The 18,387-nt window shown below is 42.7% G+C and overlaps 2 protein-coding genes across 2 annotated transcripts in view; both read left to right on the top strand.

The window, feature by feature from the left end:
• The window catches only part of LOC109932994 (somatostatin-1A-like), a 10,238-nt gene extending 4,067 nt beyond the window's left edge, over positions 1–6,171 (top strand). The window contains exon 2 of the mRNA XM_048593450.1: positions 5,394–6,171. Coding sequence (XP_048449407.1) covers positions 5,394–5,582 — 189 coding nt within the window. The 3' untranslated portion in view covers positions 5,583–6,171. The remainder of the gene's footprint in view (positions 1–5,393) is intronic.
• Positions 6,172–13,855: 7,684 nt separating this feature from the next.
• LOC109932993 (somatostatin-like) lies at positions 13,856–15,948 on the top strand. Its single transcript, XM_020532030.2, has 2 exons — positions 13,856–14,261; positions 15,549–15,948. Exons 1-2 carry the CDS (start codon positions 14,103–14,105, stop codon positions 15,732–15,734), a joined length of 345 nt encoding a protein of 114 aa, XP_020387619.1. The 5' UTR covers positions 13,856–14,102; the 3' UTR covers positions 15,735–15,948.
• The last annotated feature ends 2,439 nt before the right edge of the window (positions 15,949–18,387 follow it).

Here is an 18,387-nt window from a genome sequence, read left to right as displayed (position 1 = left end):
GTGGTCATCCCAATTAAAAATAAAATCCTGCAAAACTTCCCCAGTCTGGAATGAAATATGATGGAACAAATTATCATGTTTATTTCAAATCCATTCCTTCAAGTAGACATTGTAGGTTGGCTAACTGTTCCATCAGATGTTGATTTATAAAGCGGTGGAGCCGAGATGTGTAGAATTACGAAGCCAAATGATAGCGAGCTGAAAGTCAGATCTAAGGACAGCAATTTTTGGGGACTCATAAGCAGTGAAAATAATCATTGTTATTATCTAGTGCTTTTAAAATGAAAGCTTATTTTGAATCTGGCACAGTGGCTCAGTAGTTAGCATTTCTGTTTCAGAACGCCAAGAACCTGGATTCGATTCCACCCTCAAGCGATTATTTGTGTGGAAATTGCACTTTATCCCTGCGTCTGCATGGGGTTCCTCCTGGTGCTCTGGTTTCATCCCACAGTCCCATAACATGCAGTCTAGGTGGATTAGTCATGGACATGCAGGAATAGGGTAGGGTGGTGTGGGGTGGGTCTGGGTGGGATGATTTTCAGATGGGCAGTGTGGTCTCAATGGGCCAAATGGTCTGCTTCCACACTGTATGGATTGTATGACTTCTGTGAGATAGCATTCATCCCAAATGAAGATAATCAAGTCCTCTAAGTATTTGAGTTCAATTCCAGCCTTGGGCGATTGTCTGTGCGGTTTTTGCACATTTTCCCTGTCTCAGTGTGGGTTTCCTCCGGGTACTCCTGTTTCCTCCCACAGTCCAAAGATATGCAGGTTAGGTGGATTGGCCATGCTAAATTGCCCATTGTGTCCAGGGATTTTCAGGCTAAGTGGTTTACCCATGGGAAATACAGGGTTACAGGGATAGGGTAGGGGGTGACACTGGGTGGGATGCGCTTTAGAGAGTAGGTGTGGACTTGATAGGCTAAATAGTCTGTTTCCACACTGTAGGGATTCTATATTATACCCACATCACAGGTACCTATTTGATGGACTATATACAATAGCCTTTAAGACACTGGCAGATAATGTGCCAGGTATCACACTGAGACATGGCGAGTACAGGACAAAATAAAAAATTGTATATACTCAGTTTTAGATTTATGTGGCACTAAAAATAAGCTGTTTATTCCGTACTTTCTTAGGATAGATCCTAGCTTGCACTTAAATTCAAAAAGTGGTCTTGTGTTTCAAAACTTTGGTGACCGTTGCCATAGAGGGAATGCAACACATGTTCACCAGGCTTGTTCTTGGGATAAGAGGACTGTCCTGTGATGACAGATTAGGCAAATTGGGACTGTATTCATGAGTTTCAAAGAATGAGAGATGATCTCATTGAAACCTACAAAATACTTGAAGGCTAAACAAGGTATGATGTTTCTCCTAGCTGGGAGTCTAAAACTAAGGGACACAATTTAAAAATAAGTGGGATGTCATCTCGGCCTGAGCTGATAAGTTTTCTTTAATTCAGAGGGTTTTGGGTGTTTCAATTCTCTACCACAGATTGCTCAGGTTTTTGAGTACGTTTAAGGTAAAGATTGATAGATTTCTGATCAGCAATGGTGTGCAGGTTTATAGAGATGGGATGAGTAAAAGGAATTGAAATGTTCAGTCTGTTATGATCATATTGAATGAGCTGAATGGCTTCCTCTTGTTCCTAGATTCCTATATTCATTAAGACATGATCAGTTCAGTTACAAAGAAGAATTATGTGTGTTTTATGGTAGAATTTTCAACCTCTCAATTTATCAACTGGTTGGATGTACAAAGCTTATTGTAGGATCGGTTAATGAAGAAAATAAGCAGTGCCATTTGACTGAGAGATCAGGATGTTTTATGCTTCATTTAATTCCCTGCATCACCTCCACCATCTGACATGGATGAAATGAATACCGTTAGTGTGGGATCTTGCCATGCAGCTCACAGCAATTGTTTAGAGAAGCTTCATACGAATCACAGCTCTTAGACACAGGACCAGGCTTAGTGTGCATAAATTACAGTCATCAGTGTTGACATGGTTAGTAACCAGCAGCAGTTGTGATGTTTTTGAGTCAGTTCTCTTTTTCTGCAGTTATTTGGCCCACAGTGTTTGCACTAGCTCCTTGAAAGAAATGACCAATTAACCTGACACCCCTGCTCTTCATGGCATAGCCCTGAAAAGTGTCCTTTTCAAATATTTATCCAAATCACTTGACAATGTTCTGATTTAATCTTTTCCCACCACCCTTCCAGGTAGCACATTCCAGATGATCACAACACACTGCACTAAAAGATTACATTGTTTAAAAATATTGGTACTTTTAAAAAAATTGCTACGGGGGTCCTTGGTAATGGCAAAAGTTATGATCTTTCTCGAGGGGAATTAGGAATAGGCCATAAATACTCACCTACCCAGCATCACCCAACTCCCATGAAGGAAAAATAAAAGAAATGCTGCTGAGGTAATGGGGAGTGAGGTGCTTCTTGAACCGCTGTAGCCCTTGGGTGGTAGATCCACCAACACTGCTGTTAGAGAGATAGTGGAGTGAAGACATGCCAATGTAAGGAGATGTGGTATTACAGTGGTAATGACACCGAACTTGTAAACTCAAGGCTCAATGTAATGATTTCGGGGCATGGTTCAAATGCCAACGTGGCAGTGGAAGGCATTTAAGTTCAAATAACAAATCTGATATTTGAAGAAAGTCCTAGTTATGATGACTATGAAACTAAAACCTGTCAGGTTTATTTATATCCTCTTTAATGGTTAACACTTAACTGCTATCTGAAATGGTCTAGCAAGACAATCAGCTCAGAGAGTCATACAGCACAGAGACAGATCCTTTGGTCCAACCAGTCCATGTGCCCAAACTACACTCGTCCCATCTGCCTGCATTTGGCCCATATCCCTCCAAACATTTCTTATTCATGTACTTATCTGAATGTCCTTTAACCATTGTAACTGTACTCGAATCCACCACTTCCTCTGGAAGTTCATTCCACCCACAAACCACTCTCTGTGTAAAAGAAATGCCCCCATGTCTTTTTTAAATTTCCTCCTCTCACATTAAAAATATGCCTCCTATAGTCTTGAAATTCCCCAGCCTAGGGGAAAACGTCTGCCATTCACCTTATCTTTACCACTCAGGATTTTATAAATCTCTATAAGGTCACCCCTCAACCTCCTTTGCACCAGTGGGAAAAAAGCTCAAGGGCAATTATGGGCATATAACAAATGCTGACCTGGCCAGTAATGCCCACATTCCATGGAAGAATAAAGATAATAAATGGCTCCAAGTCAGGATAGTGTGTTATTTCATTTAGAATTTGTAATTCATCTTGTTAGCAGATGCCTGTCCTTGTTCTTCCAGAGGTAAATATTTTGGATTTGAAAGGTGCTATCAGAGAAACTGAGTTGAGTTACTGCAGTGCATCTTGCATATGCACTAATGTCACTGTGCGTCATTGATAGAGTGAACATTCAAGGTGGTGGAAGTGGTGCCAATCAAGCAGGCTGCTTTGTCTTGGGTTATGTCAAACTTCTTGAGCACTGTTGGAGCTGCAACCACACAGGCAGTGGACATGTTCTCCATCACACTCCAGACTTGTGCTTTGTGGATGCTGGACAGGCTTTGGGAGTCAGGAAGTGAGTTTCTCGCTTTAGGATTCCTAGCTTTTGACCTGCTCTTGTAGCTGGCCTAATTCAATTTCTAGTCAATGGTGACCCCCAGACTGTTGGTTGTGGGGGATTCAGCAATGGAAATGTCACTGAATATCAAAGGTGACAGTTTCTTTCTTGCTAGAAATGGTCATTGCCTGACATGAATGTTAAATCCCCCTTATTAGTCCGAGCCTGAATGTTATTCAGAACTTACTGCATTTGTGCAATATTTAAGGAAGTACAAAAGTACCAGACATTGCAAACATTAGTGAACATTTCCACTATCTGACCTTATGATGGATCATTGATGCAATAGCTGAAGATGGCGGATCCTGAAGATCTCCTGTAGTATGTCCTGGAGCTGCAATAACTGACCTGCAGCAACCACAACCATCTTCTTTTCTGCCAGATATGACACCAACAAGTAGACATAAACTATTGGCAGATGCCAGTGTTGACATTGATTAGAACAGCTTGGCTAGGGCTGTGGCTAGTTCTGGAGCCCAAGTCTTCATTGTTGTAATGTTGTCAGGGCCCATAGCTCTTGCAGTATCCAGTGCTTTCAGCCATTTCCTGATATCATGAGGAGTGAATCTAATGGGCTGAAGACTCCCCAGAGGAGGCAAAGATGGGTAATAAATTCTGGCCTAAGCCAGCGACACCCACATTCTATGAATGAATAAAAGCAGAAATTCAAAATGCCGCTCAGATTCTTTTAATACAGCCATATAGTAGTGTTAGAATGCTTTTTAGTGACAAATTGTAAAACTTACTCATTCAGCTAACTAAATTACCACAAATAAGATAAAATTTGTTCACATCTTTAGGGTAAGCCGAATGACCATCCTGAGGGACGTCCTACTTGCAATTGCATGCTGTGGGAACCGCAGATTAGCATCATTTGTTTATTTAACTGTTTGTGCAGCAACAGCAAAATAGAAAGTTTCACTGTACACTGTGGTCTGATTCACAGTCGTTGCTGATCATCAGAATTGCATCATAGGGCTACTCAGAATTTAGACTGAACTTGGAAAATATCACAACATTACTGCAAATAATTTGTTTTCCCAATACAGTACATATTACAATGATAAATATTCTGATCATTTTCAGTGAGAGAATTTTGAACTGTTGCTGAATTGAAATCAGAATTGAAATTAAAATAAGGAAAGAAGAGGAGCTACCATTCCAGTTCTCGTCATGCGCCATTCATGTGGATATTCAGAGGTGACGAAATGGATAGTTTGATTGATGATGGTGCTCAGTTTATGTTTTCTTGCCACAAGCTCCTCTCATTTTGATCACAGTTATTTGCCAGCCAAGATCCAATTCTACAATGAAGCCAGCCCTCGTCCTTGCCTAACATCCACACAGATATCCTGTGATAGTGTGGTAAAGTGAAAACACCACTTCACTTTTTTGCTGTTCTTACCTCATGAGCATTGATCCCCTCCGCACTGATCCTGACTGTGATCAGCATAATCTGATGATGGATTTGTTTTTAGTGTGGTGCAGATTGAGCCATTTTGCCCTTCATCTCCATCATCCTCACCAACACATCCTACACATCTCCCTCTGACCTTGCTTAATTGGGAACAAAAGTGGAAATAATTTGTTTCTTTCTAACGTGCGGAATTAAAACATGGAACTGAAGAGACTCTAAGCATTGGATAACTGATGTCAACAGTACGTAATGCGAAGATGTGTTGACATTCCACATTTCAGTTTCTTACAAACTTTACTTGCTTCCTTGTAGGACCTGCTGAAGGATGCAATGATCCAGCTTCTGCATGTAGTAGCGGATGAAAACAATGACACTATGGAAATGGATTTTTCTCAAGCAGAGGCTCCAGAGGCTCCAATGAACTTCCAGCATCGTCAATTGGGAATGAGACTGCGGAAAAACTGCAAGAACTTCTTCTGGAAAAGCTACGCTTTATGCTAACACAATGTACTTCACTGTATTGCATTGAGCCCGCTCCACTCTCTCTCACTGTACCTCATTGCACCTGTTTGGATTGAAGTGTGTTTCAGTATGCAGTGGACTTTGTCTCACTGTATCACAATGACTTCTTCCCACTGAATCCCACTGTATTCTACTTTACTCTACTGTACTTCATTTTACTCCATTCTTACCCCACAGTACTTCATTGTATCCTACTGTACACTGCTACACTGCTCTGTACCTCATAGTACTACACTAATTCCTTCCCACTGTACCCTGCTGTACTGCACTGTACCAAATTATAAAACACTCTAGTCCATTGTACCGCTTTGCACCATGTTGTTCCACACAGTAGACCACTGTACTCCACTATAAAGCACAGAATCCTTCACACTGTACCACACTAAACCACAGTGTATTCCAATGAGCTCTTCCCATTGATTCCATTGTACTCTGACAATAGTTGCAATTCATCTGCAGATTCATCTATTCGTTTGAAAACATCCTTTACTTTTAGTTTTGCAATTATACTCATTGTCATTTTGTAACTCTTTAAGCATGATGCAATAAAAATGGTTTCACATTTGAAGATTGTTTTACAGTTTCAATTCAATGCTTTCACATATTTCCAACAACCTGGTGAAATTGGTAATCCTGAGAATCCACAGATTGTGGCCTTATGGAGAATTTAGTAACGGGGCACTAAGATGACAATTCCACTCTGTACTGAGGGGACATTGCATTATCATTAATGTAATCTTTCTGACGGTCTGTGTGTTCAGCTAAACATGGAAATGTCACATCACCAATTGAAGATGACCAGAGAGTTAATGCTAGAGATCCAGGAATGTGGTTGACCAGAGGGACCTTGTGGTGCAGGTTCATAGTTCCTTGAAAGTGGTGATGCATGCAAAGTTTTGGCACACTTGCCTTCATTGGTTGAGAATAGAGTGAAGGAGTCAGGATATTACTTTGCAGCTGTACAGGGCATTGATAAGGCCACTTTTGGAATACTGCATACAAGTCTAGTCTCCTTGCTGTAAGAAAGACATTGCTGAGCGAGAAAGTGTGCAGAATAGATGTACAGGAATGTTGCCGGAACGGAGGATTTGAGTTATAAGGAGAGGTTGGGATATTTTTCCCTAGAGTATCGAATGCGGAGGAGTGCTCTTATAGAGGTTTATAAAATAATGACAGGCATAGATAAGGTGAATAGCTGAGGTCTTTTTCCAAAGGTAGCAGAGTCCAAAACTAGAGGGCACAGGTTTAAAGTGAGAGGGGCAAGATTTAAAAGATACCAAGGAGCAAATTTTTCACCGAGAGGGTGGTGCACATATGGAATGAGTTGAATACAATTACAACATTTAAAAGGCATTTGGATGTGTACATGAATAGCAAGGGCTTAGAGAGATATGGACCAATTACTGGCAAATGGGACTGGTTAAGTTTGGGATAGCTGGTCAGCATGGAAAAGTTGGATTGAAGGTCTGTTTCCGTGCTGTATGACTCCAAGATTCTATGACTCTCGTTTTTTAATGTCTTATTCTTAATGACTGTATCTATAAATAATTACATTGGACATTTACTCATTTGCTGTTTGTGGGGTCTTGCCTTGTCACAGTTGAAGTAGGAGCAGAAAGACAACATTTAGCTCTTGAGCCATCTCTCCATTAAATAGCATCATGGCTAACCTGTTTGCATTTTGAATTCCATATTCCTACCTTTTCTCAGCAATCCTTGGTTCCCATGCATTAATTCTGGATACCCCCAGTGATTGTACCAGCTCCTTCTGTCATTCACCTATTTTCACACAAACCAAAACATCATGGTCAAAACAATAAATCCATAAACAGATATAACTAATGAACTTTGAAATGTGCACATGACTCATTGAAATCATGATTAAATGAATGCCATATCGATTTACTGAATGCCATACTGTGGATGCTGCAAATATCGGTTAAGATCAAAAATGTTTCAAAAATGCAGCCCATAAGATAGGGCCAGTTGAAAAAGAAACAGAGTTAACATTAATCTGAATATAGACTCTTTTTATCTTCATGGGCATTCCTGACCTGCTGAGCCTTTCCAAAAGTTTTGATGTTACAACACACCTCACATAAGATTTGAAATGAAACTCCAACTATTACCTCTATTATATATATATAATATATATGCACACACATGTGTAGTCTAAATAAATATTTCTAAAAAATATCAATCTGATATCTTCAGAATTATTAATGTGTTAAACAAGAGTTGTAATAAATTTAAACTGAAAATGTTAAGAATACTCAGCAGGTCAGGTCACATCTTAGAGACGGGAAAAGTTTCAGGAAAAAATAATGAAATCCAATTGAAAATGAAAGAAAATGTCCAGATTCCAAAATATAATAACAGTCAACATCAATTCTTAAAGAAAAGTGTTATCTGACCAAATTAATTGGACTCTGAAGTACCAGGAAAGTTTAGACAAATTTATCGTGATAGACATAATGATCTACATTTTTGAAGGGCATTCAAAAAGTTGACACTTAATAAACTAATCAATAAAGTCACTCTGTAGATTCAGAGCGCAAGTGGCAGAATGGATAGCAAATTGACTGGAAATAGAAAGCACAGGATGAGGATAAATATAACGACTCAGAGAGAGAGAAACTGTGATGGATCATCCAGGAACAGATAATGAAACAAAAAGATTAATAACTTCAAAATCAAAACACAAATCAAAACACAAACGAAATTTGCAGAAGTTTCTAAACTGGGTGGTGCAGGTAGTAGTTGATTCTGCGGCAAACAGGAACATATTTCAAGAGGATTTTAATAAACTTGTAGAATGGACATCTAGTAAAATTCAATATAGATAGATATTTTGGTAAGAAAATGAAAAGTCATATATTACTTGCAAAATAAGAATTTCAGTTGAATTTTAGAACACAGGAAGTGGGGTTTACACAGACATGAATTGCACAATTGTTCCAGAGCTGCACAGCAGCCCACTAAGGTCATTTAGAAGTAAAGGAAGCACTCAGAGTTTCAGAGATAAGTCAGTAGACTCAAAAGTTAATTTTTGCTCCTACCACAGATGCTGCCAGACCTGTTGAGTTTCTTCAGCTCTTTCCATTTTTATTTCAGACCTCTAGTTCAAAAGATGAGGTAATGAGGAGATGGCATAGGAAAGTACTTGGTGGTACATTGCACCTTTCTACCACCAGAGCTGTTTTCCTGCAGCAGAAACGATATCAAATGAAACATCCGCCCAGAGCACAACTGAATAATTGGACAGTTAAGGCGGTGTGGGGTCTTGGAAGGGATGCTGTGTGGTTAGGGTTTTGGTTAGGGTTAGAGTTCGGGTTAGAGTTAGGGTTAGGGTTAGGCAGTCTGGTAGCAGGCTCTGGGATTATGCACAAGCTACCCATAGCTCATCTGACCATCATCACACGTGCTGCCAACAATGCATCCTCATGCACTGTGTGCACTGGCAGAAATAGCCATCCGAATTGGGGTGTGGCTGAACTGCCAACACTCTGATTTGATGACTGATGCTTTATCCTTTTTTATTTGTTCATGGCATGAGGGCATCTGTTGTGCATCTCTAATTGCACAGAGGGCAGATAAGAGTCAACCACATTACTATGGGTCTGGGGTTACATGTAGGCCAGAACAGGCAAGAATGACAGATGCCCCCTCCCTGAAGGGCATTAGAGAACCAGATGGGCATTTACAACAATTGACAATGGTTTCATGGTCATCGTTACACTCTCAATTCCAGATATTTTTAAAATCGAATTCAAATTCCAACATCTTCCATGGTGACATTCAAACCGAGATCCACAGAACATTACCTGGGTCTCTGCTTTACCAGTCAACTTAAAATACCACTCGGCCAACACCTCCTATTACCGCTTGGGGTCAGGCAATTGTCGGTAGTACAAACAAAGGTGCTGACACAACCGCTTAACTGATTACTACTTGAAAAAGGCGATCCCATTGGCCATGGTACAGGGAAACCCTAATAAATGTAATACCACAGAACTATCAATGTTGAAATTTATATGCCTGCATGTCAATTTTCTTCTTCAATGTGTTGAAATTCAATGTTCCACACCATCTCACCTTGCATTGCTATGACTTTGGGTCTCACAACCTTCATCATTGTACTGTAACCTGGATCTTATAAGCTCACTCTCTGACTGCAACCCTGGATCATATACCTTCTCTGACTGTGCTGTTACCCTGCCAAATATTCACCATCCCTCTCACCGTGCTGTAACCCTCTTATAACATCCATCATTGTACTGTAACCTTGCATCTTATAACCACCCTCATTACCTGCACCCTAGCTCTTCTAACATCCCTTACTGTGCTATAACCCTGGGTGTATTACCCTCACTCATTGTGCTTATACCCTCCTTCCCTCACTGTGCCATAGCCATGGGTCCATTACCTGCCTTGACAATGCTATAAACTGCTCTTATACCTGCTCTCATTGTACTACAAGCTATGTCTTATACCCTCCCTGACTGCACTGTAACCCTGGGTCTTAACGCCCACTTTACTATTCTGTATCCCTGACTCCTCCACCTTTCCTTCATGTGAGGCAAATTTGCCATCAGGAAAATTATAAGTCTTTAAAAACAGATGATTGTTTGGAAAGGACAGGCTTGATGAATAATTATTTTGAGGAGGTCTTTGCAGTAAAAAGAATAATAAATCTAACATTCCAGAGAAAGTAATAATACACAGAATTCTTGGCATATTTCTGATCCATTTACAGCATGCTTCTGCCCATCAGTGCTGCAATTTGGAGTGCGCCAGCATCTATCATTGCAAAGTTGTTGGCGGGACACAGTGCACTCAGAGTCAGGAAGCATGAACAGCTCACGGAATGGATCAGGGTACATCTTGTGCTTATTTAATCGTTTTCTTAGCACTCATTCATTTTGAGCACATTTGGATGCTTATATTATCCCTGCCTTTCCCTGTTCAACATTGAAGTTTTTGCACTTCATGCCCCCAGCCAGAGCTACCAAGTTCACATTACTTTTATCTTACTTTGATGTTCAGTGCAGACACAAAGGCCGAAGGCTTGTCATGGTTGTCAGCAGTCCTCAGCCACATCAAAAGAATCAGTCTTCAGGAAGGAGGTCAGAACACAATAATTCAAGGGCCTCCAAGAACAGCCTTGGTCAATGTCAGTCAGCAATTTGGGCCAGTTACAGTCAGGGTCCTTTCCTCATAAGGGGTGAAGAGCCAAATGCCAGGCTGCTCACCAGCTGCCTTAACTCTCTCTGCCCTATTGTGGGCTGTTATCCCTGTAACAGGAGAAAGGGAAGGATTGAGTTTTTTTTTCGTTTATTCGTTCATGGGATGGGGGCGTCACTGGCTTAGCAGCATTTATTGCCCATCGCTAATTGTCCAGAGGGCAGTTAAGAGTCAACCACATTGCTGTGGGTCTAGAGTCACATGTAGGCCAGACCAGGTAAGGATGGCAGTTTCCTTCCTCAAAGGCCATTAGTGAACCAAATGGGTTTTCTGGCAATCAAGAATGGTTTCACGGTCATCATTAGATTTTTAATTCCAGATATTTTATTGAATTCAAATTCCACCATCTGCCAAGGTGGGATTCAAACTTGGGACGCAGACCACTATCTGGGTCTATGGTTTAACAGTCCAGCAATGATACCACTAGGGCCATCGCCTCCCCAGGAGTGTTATGAAAGTGGCTGGCATAGCTGTTAGTGTTGGTCTAGGTTGGGGAAAGGTGATGAGTTGTCCGAAGTAAGTAAATAGACAGCAGAGAGGGCATTCTGGGTTTCAAGTGCTGTACTTTGGGGTGAGTGAGAGTGATTGAGAGAGGACGCTGCATGCATGGTGAGAATGTTAGAGCATGAGGCCTGATGGGAGATGAATGCAGTAGAAAAGGTTAGAGCAAGTGTGAGACAGCACATTGAAGATGGTGGCTCCTATCCTGGCAAAGTGGAGACTTTCATTGACCTTATTTCTACAATGCTTTAGGTTCCTGAAGATGGCCTGGGCAACATGGATTTGGGTGTCAGAATTTGGCACAACTTGGCAGGATCTAGTGTGGTGTTCTCTAGTGCTTGGGAGAAGAGGATGGCCTTCCTCTGCATCAATTTGTCCACCAGGGCCTTCAGGGCATTGCTTGCAAAGTGAGCCATAATTTTATTTTCTCTGTCATACGGCAACAAATGTTGGTCACCGTGCAGGTTAGGTACAGACTGAAAGCGCTTTTCCAATGGCTCAAAAGGATTTAAAGATTGCATAGATGCCAGGGATGGCAGTGTATTCTGCGAAATCCTGGCAGTAATGAGATTTTCTGAGTATGCCAATTTGTGGAATCAAGCTAGCATCAAATGGGAGGTGTGTCAATTGGAGAAATTAATGTAACAAACAATTCAGGCTTCATCACAATTAATTTGAAATCTCCGAGAAATCTTTACCCGTTAATCGGTTTGAATTGTTCATGTAAATGAGGAAGTATTTCCCCGGATGATGCTACATTTAATACTCAGCCTGGTGCTGATGTGTTTAGTTTTCTTCTGTTCGCGCCGAGATATAGGTATTTGGTGACAACACAGTGTGGAACTGGAGGAACACAGCAGGCCAGGCAGCATCAGCGAAGCAGGAAAGTTGACGTTACGGGTTGAGACCCTTCTTCATTAAAAACTCTTTTTCTGAAGAAGGGCCCCAATCCGAAACGCCAACCTTCCTGCTGCTCTGATGCTGCCTGGCCTGCCGTGTTCCTGCAGTTCCAGACTGTGTTGTCTCTAACTCCAGCATCTGTTGTTCTTGCCATCTGTCCAGATATTTAGTATCGTTTGAAGCGATCAGGGATGGCGACATCATTAAAAAGATGAAGGATCGTATGTTGCAAATCTCTACTAACCATCAATTCAGTGGTGATTCGTTGCAAAACATACGTTAAACTCAACGTCCATTGAGTTTGGTGCGAGTGTTGAGGTAAATACGTATCAGAATGCGATTATTAAAGCACATATAAATCACGGAGATAAGGTCACATAATATCACACAACTATTCAGAAATAAAGAGTCTTTTCCAGGAAACAATCCTTTACTCTGTCTAAATTCGTCTCTGTCTTCATATTCTCACACAATCCGATTCAGCAGCAAACGATTTAGGAGCTGGAATCAGCTATTCTGCATTTCTCCCCTGATATCCATTTCTTAAAATTCAGGCTGAACCAGCTGGGGTCCACTTTCACTTTTCTGTCCCTTTAGCCTTTGACTGCCTTGTCTATCAGAAATCTATCAAATTGTGCCTTGATTCATTTCAATGACGCAGCCTGTGCTACTTTCTGAGGAACAGATGTACAAGGACTAACGACCCTCTGACATCTCCCACCTCAGCCTTAAAATGGTGACTTCACTCTTAAACCGTTTCCGAGATTCACTGTCTCCTTCATAAGTGGAAACATCTATCAGTATCTTTCACCTTTCTATCCCTGGATCATTCAGTTGTATAAGGGATGGGCCAGCAGACCCTTAAATTTAGGTCAGAGAGATTGTTTAATAAGAATCTGTGTGCGAGAGAGGTGTGTTCACGTTTCCGAAATGGCCCTATTGCCACTCCAGCCTTTAGCAGTGGTTCGCGGAGATCACAAGCCCCCTCGTCACCCCGCCGCTCCCACACACCTGCCAACCTCACGCCACTCCACCTCACGACGCCCCCTTCATAAACACCGAAGCATCTGATTAAAATCATTACATCCTCACACCGAGGAAAAGACCCGCAAAAAGAACGCTGCGGTTGGAAGCGGAGATACAGGATGGGCTATCTATTCAAAGAGCCAACCGTGTAACATAGCAGCTTGAAGTCCGCGTCCCTCAAGTGTGTCGCATTTTGAAATGTTAACAACGAAACTCAAATCATGAAGTTACAGGAAATGGAACCATTCAAGACTTGACTGAAATGACTGCATTCATTCGTGAGAGATATCGAGCCCCAAAATCCCGAGAATGTGGAAACAGGCCATTCAGCCCATCGAGCCCACACCGAAAACTTCCTACCCCGGCCAACCCGCCCACCCTATCCTGGAAAGCGGTATCTCCGATGGATTCCCCAAGACACTATGAGCAATTTACCATGGCAATTTACCAAGGTCAATCCACCCGAACTGCACATCTTTGAACTGTGGGAGAAAACCAGAACAGTTGGCGGAAACCCACGCAGACACGGGCGGAACGTGCAATCTGTACACAGACAGTCCCATTGGTCCCTGGTGGTGTGAGGTAGCAGTGACAACTACTGTGCCGCCAGGTTTGTGCGCAAAAGCTTGTAAATCTCTTGGGAACTGCTCTCTTGACGTTTGCTCCGGTTGGGAGAGCTTGTTTAAAAGGAACTGCCTCTTGCAGGACACGGTAGGAGTGGAGCTGTCCACTGAGCTAGTGCTGACACTCAGCAAAATTTCAAACGCTGTAAAGCTGCACCTCTCACTTTCTACCTTCCCTCGACGAGGTACCTCACTTTGTGCAGTGATGTGGTGCAGCCGAGTTCGGTGCAGCCGGGTTCAGTGCGCCCTCGCCCTGCTCTCCATCGCTCTGGCAGTGCTGAGTGCGGGCGCCCCTCCCACAGCCGACAGGTATCGCGAACTCCTCCAGACATCCATGGCTGCCGCAGAGCCCCGGAGTGAAGCGGTAAGAATCCAGCAACGGGAAACCCCCATGTCATAAAGCGGATAATATGGTCATACCGTTTAATTGAAATAGAGCCGAATAAGGGGAGAGAATAATTGTTCAGTTTTAAACCTGCTTAGGAAGACTTAATGCTCACAAATGACAACAGCGCCGAGTGAGTTATATTTGAGTTTCACAGATCTCTCGGTTTTGGAAAGGGCACTGATCGCGTTTGATTTGACCGTGAGAGATCACCGAGCTGCCCAGGCCCAGGGAGACAGTTCTCTCCCTCTATCGAGTTGATATCGCCACTTCGATCAGACTGGAAACAAACGGCTTGTAACTTGCCGGAGGTTCCCTTTCCAGGTTCCCGCTCCTCCCGTCTCTGGTTCAGACACATTCCCTTGGATTGAATCGATATTTGTCTCAGGAACCTACAATCGCTCGCCCAACATGATCCAAACCTCGCGGCAAAGTCACCTTTGGTTGAAAGAGATATTGGTGTAAATGATAGCAAAGCAAAGAACTGCGGGTGCTGGAGATTTGAAACAAAACCAGAAATTGTTGAGGAAACTCAGCAGGCCTGGCAGCACCTGTGGGATGGAAGCAGAGTTAACATTTCAAAACCTGTGAGTCTTCATCAGAACTGTTCCCCCAGCAATTTCTGTTCAAAGAAATGATATTAACGTAACAAGTTTAGATATTCTGTCTGTTAGCGGGAAATTCACAGCCCTCAGAATTACTAGAACTACCCGAATGAAAAATATGCTTCTACTCTTATCCGGGGTTTCCTCTGTCTTGCCAAATTCCACCTTACCCTGATTAACTCAGCCCCTGAAGCGACCACTCTGAAGCGGGATATGAACGATGTTGCGCAATGTATTTGTTGTTTTGTGATTTAATTGTGAACTGTGATGTTCCCTTGCTGTTGGAGTCGACAAAAAGGAAATGAGTGTAATATCACCCGTTGGGACGCAGGGACTAAAACAAAGTTGATGGAAAAGCTCAGCAGGTCTGGCAGCATCTGTGAAGGAGAAAACAGAGTTAACGTTTCGGGTCCGGTGACCCTTCCTCAGAATCTCCTTCACAGATGCTGGCAGACCTGCTGAGCTTTTCCAGCAACTTTGTTTTTGATCCTGATTTACAGCATCCGCAGTTCTTTTGGTTTTTATTGGGACGCAGGGACTGATGGGCTGACACTATTGGAAACATTTACCAAACTACACTTTCAAAGCCAGCAGCTGATGCTTCCATCAGCGCCAACTCAGATGATTTCTCTTTCCTTATTATCCCTTTTTCTTACTTTAGGAACTGTTCAAAAACAATCTTGTCCAGTTGCTCTCGGAGCTGGGAAACGACGAGAACGAAACCTTGGATGGGCAGGATTTGCCGGAGAAGCGAAGCAACGTTCAGAATCCACCAGTCACACCCAGATCGAGTGATACGGACTGCGTTAACTTCAGCAAGTGTTCAATCCCTGATTCTCAGGAATAACCGACTGCTTCACTTCAGTCACATTCGGTCAGATGTGGCAGCATCAGAGCTACAAATTAAATAATGTAATTGATGATTTTATTTGATTTATTTGACACTAGAGTTTGAGTTTAAATTCGCCAAAAGCAGACCAATCCTCATTGTGATTAGGTAGGATCACTAAGATTAAATAGACTCTTTCTCATTGAAATAAAATCTCTGTTTCAAGGTGGAATATTGTGTTCGTGTTTTGTGTGGTGGGAGCTGTGGTCAATATACCTGAATGGGCAGAAAATCAAGTCTTTGCAAAGCCCAGTCATTCTGGGAAGGTACACTGCGCGGAATTAAGCGTCCACAGTTCGAACAATGTGACCATCAGCTGGTGGAATTCGTTTCGAGTCCCATTGCCAGAATCTGGTTTGTGTGTTAACTTGCTCTGTGTCCAAGAGGCAGTGACAATCAGCCTTATCTATATGAAGGGTTTTCTACCCCAGATCTTCGTGCGCATTGTGTCTGCTAGCAGCTACATGGGAGAAGACCCTCAGTGCAGGCATCAGGACCCAACCGCTTCACTGAAACCAACGATGCACAAAGCATTTCCCAAACTGGCATCCAGTTTTCCATTTCAAATTTGGGTTCTCTTAAAACCTGCCATTTGTTTTTGTGTCATTTGTTGCCCAATCTCAGTGCTGTAGCTGGAGGGAGACATGGTGTTCCAGCTGGGGCTAGTGTTGGAGGTGGTGGTGAAGTGGTCCGGAGGGGGTTGGGGAGTAGGGGAACATTCCCCCATTCTTTACCTAACAGGATTCGGGAAATGAAAGACATCGTTTGGTCAAATCAGCAAGTGCCCATGCAGCGAATGACCACAAAATATCGGTAATCGCAATCCTAAATTTCAGACTGGCCACGGCAGCGTTGCTGGTCAGGAAAGCTATCACACACTCAGCACGCAACTGCCCGGCATCGTTCCACTTAGAGAATAACAACTAGTAACAGATTTTGCTTAGGGTGTCTCTGTCTCAGCAGCAGCACGCACCCATCCGGGTCAAAGTGAGATGTTGTGTTTGGGGTCTTGTCCGAGGGAATCTACAACTTCATATTCCTGAGTTTAGGAAATTTCAGATCATGCAATCACCCACTTCTTATCTTAACCAACCAATCACTGTTTTACTCTATTGTACAGAGACAGGAGGAGGCTTGGAGGGAAGCGGAGAAATAGAATGTACACGAGCGCGGATTTAAAGTACAGCATCAGACAAGCACACATGCTGGAGCACATCTGATTCTTGTAGGAGGGAGAACAACACATTCTTTAAGAAGGAAAATGATTGTCTCTAGCAATCTTTCATGCTGCACCACATCTGAATGGTCAGAGTGTCGAGACTAACGGTAAATCACCACTATCAATGATACCCTGTGGGGGTGTGGTGGAAGACTAATTGGCACTATTGTCTCACAGTGCGAGGGTCCCGGGTCACTTCCAGCTATGGTCTGTGCGGAGCTTGCCCATTCTCCCACAGTCCAAAAATGTGCATGCTCGGTAGATTGGCCATGTTAAATTGCCCGTAATGTTCAGCGATGTGTAGATTCGGAGGATAGGTGTGGGTGGGATGCTCTGTGGGTCGGTGTGGACTTGTTGGGCTGAAGGGCCTGTTCCCACACTGTAGGGATTCTATGATTCCATCATTCTGATTCTAGGTTTCGCCGTAGTGTACTGAGATGCGCAGTTTAGGTGGGATAACTATGATAAATACGGGGATAGGGTGGGATGCTCTTCAGAGGGTCAGTGCAGACTCGATGGGCCAAATAGTCTTTATTTGCACTGTAGGGATTCTGTAATACTGTGTTAGGGAAGGCAGCACCACACGTTCCTTAAGACGGCAAATCATTCTCTCTGGCAATCCTTCATGGTGCAACACACGGAAGTAGCGCATGTGTACAGACTGATGCCACTGGCAACGATACACTATGGACCATTAATTCAATGAGAAGAATTGTAACCCGCCACAATGATCCAGCTTCTACAGGTTGTTGCGGATGCAAACAATGACACTATGGAAGTGGATTCATCTGAAGCTAAGGCTCCAACTGAAAACAAGATGCCAATGAAATTTCAGCATCGTCATATTGGAATGAGATTGTGAAAAACCTGGAAAAGCTACGAAATACGCTCATGCATTGTACTCCACTGTACTGCACTGAGCCCCTCCACTCTATCACACTACACCACACTGCAAATTTTTACATTGAATTACATTTCACTGTGCAGTGCACTTTGCCTTGCTACAACAAATGACGTCTTCCCATTGTATCCCACTTTATTCTAATTTATAAACAAAAGTTGCTGTAAAAAGCTCAGCAAGTCTGGCAGCGTCTGTGGAGAGAAATCAAAGTTAACTCTTCGGGTCCGGTGACCCGAGGTCACAGACCCGAAACTTCAGCTCTGATTTCCCTTCACAGATGCTGCCAGACCTGCTGAGCTTTTCCAGTAACTTCTGTTTTTATTTCTGATCTACAGCATCCTCAGTTCTTTTGGTTTGTATTCTACTATACTCTATTGTACCTCATTTTACTACACTGTTACCCGACTGTACTTCACTGCATCCAACCGGAACTACTACACTGCTCTGTACCCCTCTGCATCACACTGACTCCTTCCCACTGTAATCCGAAA

The sequence above is a fragment of the Rhincodon typus genome, unplaced genomic scaffold (genome assembly GCF_021869965.1).
Source record: "Rhincodon typus isolate 14 unplaced genomic scaffold, sRhiTyp1.1 hic_rhity00002886, whole genome shotgun sequence".
NCBI lineage: Eukaryota > Metazoa > Chordata > Chondrichthyes > Orectolobiformes > Rhincodontidae > Rhincodon > Rhincodon typus.
Note: the sequence above shows the minus strand (reverse complement) of the source record. Positions and strands in the feature narration are given on the sequence as shown.

Excerpts from the sequence above, each read along its gene's own strand:
- LOC109932993 (XM_020532030.2), top strand. The coding sequence starts at position 14,103 with ATGTGGTGCAGCCGAGTTCGGTGCAGCCGGGTTCAGTGCGCCCTCGCC. Across the intron at positions 14,262-15,548 it reads CAGAGCCCCGGAGTGAAGCG|GAACTGTTCAAAAACAATCT; the intron begins GTAAGAATCCAG and ends TTCTTACTTTAG.